At 36.3% G+C, this 12,212-nt stretch overlaps 1 protein-coding gene across 2 annotated transcripts in view; it reads right to left on the reverse strand.

Annotated features, from left to right (window-relative positions):
- Positions 1 to 7,434: 7,434 nt before the first annotated feature.
- The window catches only part of GTF2A1L (general transcription factor IIA subunit 1 like), a 73,158-nt gene continuing 68,380 nt past the window's right edge, over positions 7,435 to 12,212 (reverse strand). For both annotated transcript variants that reach the window (XM_055241989.1, XM_055241990.1), the window contains one exon: positions 7,435 to 7,721. In XM_055241989.1, coding sequence (XP_055097964.1) covers positions 7,614 to 7,721 — 108 coding nt within the window. In that variant the 3' untranslated portion in view covers positions 7,435 to 7,613. The remainder of the gene's footprint in view (positions 7,722 to 12,212) is intronic.

The raw sequence follows: 12,212 nt of genomic DNA on the forward strand, positions 1-12,212 counted from the left end.
CTAAAAATAATTAAGTTTCATCATTTCTATCCTTTGGAGAGTATAGGAAAATACATTCAATATTTGCTGGAAGATATTTTTACTTATTAGAATTGTCTCTTATAGGACAACAAAACTATGATTTTAACTACAGTGTTTTTTGTATGCTCCTTTGACTTTTTTAAAGTAACTCTTATTGAAAGCTAGTTCTATACCAAACATCTTGAAAAACGTTATATAATGTAACCCATTTAATCTTCATAAAACTCTATGATGTAGATATTATTCACATTTTATAAGAGAGCAAAACCTACAATTTGTCAAAGTTCTCAAAACAAATAAAAGATCCAACTAATAGAATTTAAACTCAAAGCTCTGATTCAGGACCCCAGCCTCTAATCACTGTATTTTACTGACTCCCATATTGGTAAAACAGTCATCCAAGGGTTTAATATGCATTCAAAGTTCCTTAAATTTTTCCCAACATTTTATTATGTTTTCAAATGTGCAGAAAAATTGAAAGAATTGTACAGTGAACACCCATACCGCACCACTTAGGTTCAACAATATTCTACCATATTAGATTCACTACATATGTATATAATTATCCATTATTTATCAATTCATCTTATTTTTGATGCATTTCAGAGTAATTTGTAGACATCAGTACTTAGCCCTAAACATTTTAGCACTCTTATTACTAACCAAGATATTTACGTTTCTAGATAAAATTTACATATAATGAAATGGACAAATCTTAAGCATACCATTTAATGAGTTTTGAGAAATGCATACACCATGTGACCCAAACTTCTGACCCAAACTTCTATCAAAGCATAGTAATATAATATCATCATCCTCAGAAAGTTCCCTCATGCCCCTTCCCAGTTAATTCCTGAACCCCAGCCCCAGAGGGAAGGATGGTTTTTTATTTTTCTCCTACCAATTAGTTTGTCTGTTCTAGAACTTCATATAAACAGAATCATATAGTATATACTCTTTTGTATAAGACTTCTTTGACTCAACCCAATTTGTTTGCTACTTATCCATGTTGTTGCTTGAATATTGCTGATTAGTATTACATTGTATGAATAGAACATTGTTTCTATTCTTCTATTAATGAATATCTGTGTTATTTCCCATTTTTAGCTTTGAGATTTTATTATATAAATGTATAGACATAACTAGACACTCTACACATCCAATCTGTTTTCAATCCTTATGCCACTGTGCAAAGTGATTCAGAGAGATCATAACATTATAAATTTTATAAAATCTCTTCTCTGTACTGTTTTTTTCACATTTCTGATTTTTCTGCTGCATAACAAATTACTTGTCTTTATTCAGATGCAGGCCTCTCTCATAAGCTAGTGTTCTAAAATTTGTCTCAGTAATATAACAGAATACTAATTAGTCATGTTGCTGTATACCTAACACAAACTTTCTGTTTCATATATAAATCCCAGAATCAAAACAGCTAAGTAAGCAAAAAAAAGCACAAAGGAAAAAAAGGGAAATAAAATCTATTCTTGTGGAGAAACTTTAAATTACACACTCAAATGCAGTTTGAGACCAAGCTACTTGTACACATACTCTGACAAGAACTTTCATGACCTTTGCACAAAAACTGATGTTTATTTTCTACATTATAAGTTTTAACACATGGAGTTACAGTTTATTGCCTCCCTCATTCTCATTCCCATATTCTTCAGTTGCTAAGATTTACCAGTTATTCTTTTGAATTGTCTTCTACACTAGTTTATATTCCAGGGCCAGGCATGGTGGCTCATGCCTGTAATCCCAGCACTTTGAGAGGACAAGGCAGGAGGATCACCTGAGGCCAAAAGTTCAAGATCAGCCTGGACAACATAGGGAGACCCCATCTCTACAAAAATTAAAATTAAAAAATTAGCCAGGTGTGGTGGCAACATGCCTGTAGTACCAGCTACTCAGGAGGCTGAGGCAGGAGAATCACATAAGCCCAGGAATTCGAGGTTGCAGTGAGCTATGATCATGTCATTGTACTCTAGCCTGGGCAATGAAGTGAGACCCTGTCTCAACAAAGGAAAGATAACTTCCCATGTAAATGAAAACTGAAAAAAAAATTATATTCCTATTGCCACACCCACATCTCAGATCATTTTCCCCTTACTCCTGGAGTATCTCCCTAATTTTTATTCCTGTCCAATCTTTCCCATGTCCATATGCTCATACCTACTACCACTGATTAATCATCATAAAATCCTATTTCACCTTATTATATACCTGCAAAAAAAATCCTGAGCAATTCATCAGACCTATAAATTTAAATTTTAGAGCTTAGCCTAACATTCAGAGAGCTCTAACTTTATTTCTACTGATCTACTTTAAATCTACTAACTTTATTTCCTGCTGATTTTCTACATGAAACAAACTGTTCTAATCACTTTTCCCTAGCCATGACCTATGAATATCCATGCTGAAGCCCATGCCATTCTTACTGTCTGAATACCTTACCCCTTACCTGTCCTTCCCTGCATCCTTTAAGGCCCTAAAACAACCATAGGGTCATCTTTTGTATCTTTTTTCTTAAAAAAAACAAAAACAAAAACAACAACAAAAAAAAACAACCAGAGTCTCACTGTGTAAGCCAGGCTGGAGTGCAGTGGTGCGATTAAGGCTCACTGCAGCCTCTACCTCCTGGGCTCAAGTGATCCTCCCTCCTTAGCCTCCCAAGTAGCTGGAACTACAGGCGTGCACCACCACGCCTGGCTTTTTTTTTTTTCTTGTAGAGATGGGGTTTAGCCATGTTGCCCAGTCTTGTCTTGAACTCCAGTCTTCAAGAAATCCTCCTACCTTGGCTTCCCAAAGTGCTGAGATTACAGGCATGAGCCACCATGCCCAGCCTTTTTTATTTTTTAAAAATTAAACTCTCTTTATTTTCTCCTTAATCTACTACAGTCAAGACTCTTCCTTTATCCAAAATAAAGTAAGGCATAAATAATGTATAACCCACAATGGTCTCTCTCTTTGGACTTCTTTAGCATTTGTCCTCTGCATCACTCATTTGTCTCTTACCCTACACTGCTGAGTATTATTTATTATCTTTACAAGCACACCTCTTATCCACCCATGATAGGAGTTTTTTTAGTGGTACACTCATCTCTGTTTCCGACTATATCTAGAGTCTTACACATCATAGATGATTAATAATTTTTTAGCTGATTCACTTTTATAACTGAAAATAAAATTGTCCTAGTTAAGAAGCATTTCCTATATGAGATGGTCTCATAGAAAACATGTGTATCCTTATTCTGTATAATCTCTCATACCTAAATCATAAAAATGCAATACTTTATAAATTTATATTTCTATTTTATATTTTTAACCAACATTTGATATTATCACTGGTAGGTTGCAAAATGGCTAAGAGGGGTTAATTCATCTGGAATAACTCATCTAAATTTACAAAATGATTTTAAAAGGCAATGGTATTTTTTCCTCCATTTATAACATTTGCCGTAAAAGGCATGATTTTGGTTTCCTCAGATTGTAGTAAGTCCACATGTAAATTAAGAATCTCTGTGACAAAGAGTTCAATAAATGTGTTTATAATTAGAAATAATGTTTTCCTCAAAATGAGCAATATTTTTATCTTTTTCCCCCTAAAAGTTATTACCTAGGGCTTTCTACTTATAATTTAGCTGTCTAGTTATAAATCACAACATTCTCACCTGGCTTAGTGTGTATTTACATGAAAACCAGTATAATATTAACCTACTAATATGAGTCAAAAGAAAATCTCCCACTAAATCCCCTCCCTTTTTACCCACCACAATTAACTGATGCTATTCACTCTAAAAGTTATTCTTTTTCCTACACAACTTAAGTGACTGAAACTGAGCGTGTCAATTAGATTTCTTGCTGCTCTATGGAAACTGAGCTACAGAGGTGATTATTTACATATATTATAGCCATGACTGAGGTGTTCTGCACATCGAATAAAATAGGTAAATGTACCAGACAAGGTCAGTTGGTCAGTCCCTGAGAGACTAACTGTATGAACTCAGCAAGATCTTCTTAGTCTACAGAGAGAAGAAGAAAGTATGTGAGAAAGAGCTACAGCATAGGCCAGGCGTGGTGGCTCACACCTGTAATCCTGGTACTTTGGGAGGCCAAGGCAGGCAAATCACTTGAGCTCCCAAGTTCAAGACAGGCCTGGGCAACATGGCAAAACCCTGTCTCTACAAAACATACAAAAATTAGCCGGGCAGGGTAGTGCATGCCTGTAATCCCAACTGCTTGGGAGGCTGAGGCATGAGGATCTCTTGAGCCTGGGAAGTGGAGGTTGCAGTAAGCCAAGATAGCACCACTGCACTCCAGCCTGGGTGACAGAGCCAGACCTTGTCTCAAAAAAAGAGAAGGGGAGGAGAAAGGGAAGGGAGGAGAAGGGGAGGAGAAAGGGAAGGGAGGAGAAACGGAGAGGAGGGAAGGAGGAGAGGAGAAGAGAGGAGAGGAGGGGAGGGGAGGCGAGGGGAGGAGAGGGGAGGGGAGGGGAGGGGAGGGGAGGGGGGGAGGGGAGGGGAGGGGAGGGGAGAGGAGAAGAGAGGAGAGGAGGAAAAGAAGGAGGGAGAGAGGGAGGGAAGAAAGAACTACAGCATACTAACAAAAATACTTGAGAAATTCTCAAAGTATACTGACATAGAAATTTCTCTACCCATAAAAGAGCTTAGAAATGACATTTGCCAAGAGACTGTCTTTATAAGAACTTAAGAAACTTAGAGTATTTTGTTATAAAAATGCAATAGGAAATGTTTACCTTGGACATAATAAAGAGGTTCCTGAAAGTAAAAGTAGTATGATATCAAAGCCAAGTCTCAGGTAAACTCTCCTGACTTACAGGGCTTAAAGAATAATTTTCTCTTTTAAAATGAACTAGTGTCTCACCCTATCTTTACTACACAGGTTAAAAATGTAGGTAGTGAAATCAATTTAGTGGGTCAACACCATCAATTTTTTAATGAAACAAAACAGAATCAAATAGATGATGTCGGGAAGGCTATCATATGCTAAAGGCAGCATGATTTTCTGAAACTTTTGTTTCATTTGTGTTATGTGTGTCAGTAGACATGCAAATATATACTGAGTTGTTAAATTGTATTTCTTAGTGTAGATTCTGGCCAAAAAATGTTAAAGTCACTGTTCAGATGTCTTCTCAAGAACTAGGATTTTTCCTAGCATTATCTGAGACTATTAAAAAGGTAACAGATCCAAAATAATTTAGTGATCTCTTAATTCTCTCTGTAGTCACCAATGAAACTATGTAATTAGTTTATGTTAGCATGTAAGGAAAATTATTATTGTTGTTTTGTGATAAGCATACATTTAAAATTAATTTTTTGCATTTTTAAAAGATGAGGGGCATGAGGGCAAGCAGAGAAACAAATGAAACAACCATGACTTATTCTTTAATGATAAAGTAAACTACACAAATAAAGAGGCCCAATATAATAACAGTATTTGTAATATACCATTTAAAAACTCACTAAAGTAAAATGAGATTTTAAAGTTCACAGTGAAAAAGAGGAAAAGAATTTTAGAAACAAATATTATTGCCTCCCCCAGGCACTTGAATCAACACATTAATTCCGAGTTCCCAGGTGTGCACAACTTATCAATAAATTCAGCCCTTAATTTGCAATAAAATTTGCCTGGGGAAAATACAGAATGACTGGGTGGGCCTGAAAGAAAACAGGAAGAAGAAAGTACACTCCTCAGCCCTGGAGTGGGTACATTTCAGAGACAGATGCAAAGGGCTCTCTTTTTGCTTTCCATGTGGAGAATACAGACATTTCATGGAAGGCAACACCCTTGAAAAGAACCCACAGCTCTTGGGAGTTCTCAAGATCCAGAGAAGGATCTGGAATAGCACTGGTAATAAGGAAAAGGTCAATCACTCTAAGGATGAAGAGGGCCTAGTGGGAGAATACAGTTAGGGGACCAGCCCACTCACTAGCACTAACTGAATCCTCATGCGGCTGCCTACTTTAGGCCAGAGAAAATACCCCATCCACGTTGCCCAGGGCCCAGAGGAGATCCATCCAGATTTCGAGAAGATATACCAATAGCTGAGCCTCCTGGGTAGGACAGAAAAGTGTTGGAAAAAAAATTAAACTCCCCAATAGGGTTGCTTTCCAAAAACATATGGGGAATTTGCCCTGTAACCAGTCAGATCCAGGCATCGAATCCTTAAGGAGCTTTAATAGGCCATAACTTACTCATCCCTGCACTGCTTTTTGTGTGACAGTTACTGTCCTTAAAAACACCATTCAGGGATAAAAACAGAGCTCCTAGACTTACAGACCATATGTGCCCCACCTGTTAAGAGCGGCAGAGTAATGGGGAAAATGTTTCTTTGACAGATGTGAATCTACTAACGAAAAGAGTATTATAGAATAACTTATCGGAATATTAATTGGCTTTGGTTTTTATTGCTACAGGAAAATGAGGGCTGTTTATCTGATGTTTTGTTTTCTCTCTGTGATTTCAAGACAGTTATCCAGTCCTCCATATCTCAAATGAGACTGCCAAAGCAGAAGTTCCTGAAAAGAACATCTCTTCTTGACTTTTGTTTTAGAAAGCCTAAAATCAATGAAGGAGATCCCTGTTAAGAAAAAGAGAGTGAGGTACTGCCTTTGAAGGGGAAAGCGTTTGCAAAGGGGTCTTCCACTGCACGAAAAACGGAAAAGGTAGGGAGAGAGAAAAAAAAACCCACCATGGTTAGGAAAAATACAGAGGTATGAAATTTCAAGAAGTAGAACAGGAACCTAACCCACTTCCTCACAATTCCCCAGAAATATAAAGAAGAATGGCCTAGCCAAATGATAAGTCCAGAGAGGCTGATCCTTAGCTACAGGGATCCTAGCCTCAGCAAAGATTTTCATGTTCAAATAATAGTATAGGCATCTGCCTCCAAGGGACTATCTGGGCTTAAACAATCAACATGTTTCCAGTGATCAGTACAGAATTAAGTGGGGTGGGGGGAGGGGGGAGGGATAGCATTAGGAGATACACCTAATGCTAAATGACGAGTTAATGGGTGCAGCACACCAACATGGCACATGTATACATATGTAACAAACCTGCACATTGTGCACATGTACCCTAAAACTTAAAGTATAATAATAATAAAATTTTAAAAAAAAACCCAAAGACGCCTTCTTGAATATCCCACTACTTAAAAGACTCCCAAGGACGTTCTATAACATGGTTTGGTGAGAGGTGGGAGGAATGCTGATCCCAATCTAATAACTGATACTGACTTTACCATGAAGGGGAACTGAAGTGTGATTTAAATTTTACTTCAAGAAAAAAGAAATGTGATACTTCTTCACGTTCCATTATCCCGATGTATCTATGCTTTGTAATGGTACAGAATGAGAGTTTTAAAAACCCTTGTTAAGACACAAAACAAAATACATATAAAATTGTGTATTTGTATCTGCATCTGAATTATAATTTTATTAAATTCCATACAGTGAACTAAAAATTTGAACAGCTCTATGCTGGACTATATTTAAAATAAAAATGAATTTCACAATATGCAATATAGTCCAACTGATGTTCACAAAATAGATGTACTGAGCTCACAAGGTTTACCACTCTGCATCACCAATGGCTTTTGCAAATACATAGTCTCTCCCTCCAAAACACATAACACCATCTTTCAAATAGAATTTCCATTTATTCTTGCTTCGATGAATCTGGAGGGAGAAAAGTAGTTTACATTAATTAATTTACAAGTTAAAGGATCACCTGCATTTCTTTGCTACAGTAAATGGGATTAGTCTCCCCCTAAATGTGAGTGCCTTAAAACTAAAACCTCCTCAAGACAGTTTATTCATCCCATAAACATTTGAGTTCCTATGTGTTGGACACTGTTTTAGGCACTGGAAATATATTAGTTTAAGATACATATATTTCTATACTGTATATATTATATAGAAAAACACACATCCTGTATATGTAAAACCAAAAAAAAAATTCCTGCCTTTTAAGAGTTTACATTTTAATAGGGAAGGAGAGAAACCTAATACACAAGTAAATTATATAGAATATTAAGCTGTCATTTGAGGTGACACTTGAGCAAAAACCTGAAGAAGGTAAGGAATAAAGGCAGGCAGATACTGACTCAGGAGTATTCCAGATAAAAGGAATAGAAGTGAACAGTCCTAAAGAGGGGCATGCCTGGATTGTTCAAGAACAGCAAAGAGTCCAGTATGTCTGCAAAGGAATAAACAGAGAAGATGCAGCCAATATTATCAGAAGTGAAAAAGTGATACTTCATTGTGAGGAAGAAAGTCGCAATAAAGCACTGAACAAGGTCAGAATATACAGCTTATAATCTGTTAGACTCTGCTGGCTGTTTTCTAGATTCCATAAATCAGCCTAGACACAGACAAAATTAAAAAATAAGAAATTTTACTACTTCAAGAGGTAACAAGCCATAAAATCATTGCTACCTCTAAGTAAACTGCAAGAGACTATTTAAAAGCCCTAGGAATATATGATCTGAGATCAAGAGTAAAATTTAAACCTAGTTGTTGACTACAAATAGTCAAATCCAGGAACAAAGGCTGTGACTGGTATTCAGATGCATTTTCTGAAGCATAAGAAAACACACAGGATAAACCCCTATTTTTGTTGGGGGGGGGGGGTTAAAGTCCTAATAAATTTTTTCTGAGTTTTATTCCCAAATTGTCTTGCACAGGCACTTGCACATGTCTTAAACATCTCTTGGGAAGTGACAACAAAAATCCCAAACTCAGCACAGGTAATAAAATATAACCAGAATTAGGAGAACAACAGAAGCAACAACTCATTGTGGTACCTTTATCTAGTGACTATATTTTTTCTAGATATACAACAATAGTTCAAAGTTAGGAATTTATTAACATAAAAATCATATTACTTGAGTTACTGACAAATCATATAATCACCTCTAACCATGTTGAAAAAGTATTTAATAAAATATTTAGAGGCTGAGAGATGTGATTGCTGATGAAAGTCATACTGTGATCATATTGCACATAGCTATACATTCTGATTTGGGGGATACACAGTATTTTTTATACTTAACAAAAATTTTAAAAATAAAAAAACCATTGCATTTTAGATTTTTTAAAACTCAAGAAAAAAATATTAAAAGACTGTGTATTACACACACACACACACACACATACACATACACAAACACACACCCATCTCAGCCCAAAAGCCAGTGACACACTTAGTGGGAAAAACCCTGAAAGCATTCTCACTAAAGTCAGGACACAGACAAGGATATCCACTATTACCCAACTTTGTAAACACTCTACAGGTACTAGCCAATGCAATTAGACAAGAAAAAAATAAGTAGAGATATAAAAATTGAGAAGGAATAGATTTATAAATACAGTGACTGCATGTCTCAAAAATCCAAAATAATCAATGAAAAATTACTAAGAATACTGATATAAAATTAATATACAGAAATAATTCATAGCCTTCATGCATAGAATCAACAGAAGACATTCTAGAGGAATAAGCCAATTAATACCACAACCAAAGAGATAAATAGGAATAAACTGAAGAAATACATGACCTACTTGTAGCATTCAACACTCTGTCCTTTTTGAAATATTCTCCTCACTTGGCTTCTAAAACCCCCTGGTTTTCCACTCTCTGGCCACTCCTTAGTTTCCTTTACTGAATCCTCCTTATATCTCTTACCTCTCAATATTCAAGTATACCAGGATTCTTATTTTTGCTTATATTCACTTTTGTGATCCTAGTCTCATGACTTTAAACACCATTTATATGCTGTTGACTCCAAAAATTTATGTCTAGCTCACACCTCTCCCTTAAATCCCAGATTCTCATTCAACTGCTTCAGCATCTCCTCCTGCGTGTCAAGTAGATATCTGAAGCAAGTTTAAAACTATGACACTTATATGCTCTTCCCCAAACCTCACAACCTTCCCCATTTCACTGGGAAATGACCACTTATTCTTCTAAGAGCTCAAGTCAAAAATCTTAGAGGTATTCTTTATGCTTGCTACTTACATCCCATATCCAGATCCATCAGTAAGTGTTAGTTCTACCTACAAACATATTCATATTCCAAAAACTTCTACCACTTCCACTACTGTTACTCTTAGCCATCATCTTCTCTTGCCCAGATGAATACAATAGCCTCATAACTAGTTCCTGTTTTTACCCTTGTTCCCTGATAACACCCACTTTCAGTCTACTATAAACAGGATACCCAGAGTGTCTGCTAAAAACATAAATCAGATGTCATTTCTCTTCTCAAAATTCTCCAGTGACTTCCCATCCAAAAACTAAAGTCCTTAAAATGGACTGAGAGATCCTTCATTTTTCCTCACTTACTGCTCTGGGCTCTGCACTATTCCCTGAACAGACAGGCATACTCCTACCTCAGGACTTTTGTATTTCTTGTTCCTTCTGTCTAAAATGCTTACACCCTAATATCCTCACAGTTCATTCCCTTACCTCCTTCTGATCTTTACCCTATTACATTCTCAATAAGGCCCCCCTAGACACTCCATCTAAAATTGCAATCTATTCCTCCCCAGCATTATTCAAATAACAAATTTTATTAATTTAATGTGATCTCAATGAAAATACCAACAGGGTTTTATTTTGAACCAGACAAGTTGATTCTGGAGTTAATATGAAAAATGAACAAGAATATTCAGGAAAACTCTGCAAAAAAATTATTAAAGAATTACTAGCCTTACCAGATATTAAAAATCTTAATAATTAAATCAGAGTAGCATAGACCTATGGACAGACAAACCAATAGAACAAAACAGAAAATCAATAAGTAGACCCAAATACATTTAGAAATGCAGTGGCAGATGATGAATCATTTCTTAACATTAGGGACAAAATAGATGTCTTAAAAAATGTTAGGAAGATTGAGTAGCCACCTGGAAAAAAAAACAAAAAGTTGAAACCATATGTTACATTATACACCAAGACAAACACCAAATGAATCAAGACTTGAATATATAGATATAGATATATAGATATAGATATAGATATAGGTATAGATATAGAGATAGATATAGATGTAGATATAGATAAAGAGATACAGAGATAGAGATAGAGACAGAGATAGACAGAGACAGAGATAGAGATAGAGATAGAGATAGAGACAGAGACAGAGACAGAGATAGAGACAGAGATAGAGACAGAGATAGAGCTAGAGATAGAGATAGAGACAGAGACAGAGACAGAGACAGAGATAGAGATAGAGATAGAGACAGATAGAGATAGAGATAGAGATAGAGACAGAGATAGAGACAGAGATAGAGATATAGAGATAGAGCTAGAGACAGAGACAGAGACAGAGATAGAGACAGAGATAGAGACAGAGATATAGAGATAGAGATAGAGACAGAGACAGAGACAGAGACAGAGACAGAGATAGAGCTAGAGATAGAGACAGAGATAGAGACAGAGACAGAGATAGAGATAGAGCTAGAGATAGAGACAGAGATAGAGACAGAGCTAGAGCTAGAGATAGAGATAGAGACAGAGCTAGAGCTAGAGATAGAGATAGAGATAGAGATAGAGACAGAGCTAGAGATAGAGCTAGAGCTAGAGATAGAGACAGAGCTAGAGATAGAGCTAGAGCTAGAGCTAGAGACAGAGATAGAGATAGAGATAGAGATAGAGCTAGAGCTAGAGCTAGAGACAGAGATAGAGATAGAGATAGAGACAGAGATAGAGACAGAGCTAGAGATAGAGATAGAGATAGAGACAGAGATAGAGACAGAGATAGAGATAGAGATAGAGACAGAGCTAGAGATAGAGACAGAGATAGAGATAGAGATAGAGATAGAGCTAGAGCTAGAGCTAGAGATAGAGATAGAGACAGAGATAGAGACAGAGCTAGAGCTAGAGCTAGAGATAGAGATAGAGACAGAGCTAGAGATAGAGATAGAGACAGACATAGAGCTAGAGATAGAGCTAGAGCTAGAGATAGAGATAGAGATAGAGATAGAGATAGAGATAGAGACAGAGCTAGAGCTAGAGCTAGAGATAGAGATATATATGAAATGCTCGAAGAAAACATGAGCTTCCCTTTAAAACTCTGAGGTAAGAAAGAACTTTTTATTCATGGCTCAAAATTCAGAAGACATAAAATTAAAGATTGACAGATTCAAAATCTGCACATTAAAAAG

The sequence above is a fragment of the Symphalangus syndactylus genome, chromosome 14, assembly GCF_028878055.3.
Source record: "Symphalangus syndactylus isolate Jambi chromosome 14, NHGRI_mSymSyn1-v2.1_pri, whole genome shotgun sequence".
NCBI classification, from domain to species: domain Eukaryota; kingdom Metazoa; phylum Chordata; class Mammalia; order Primates; family Hylobatidae; genus Symphalangus; species Symphalangus syndactylus.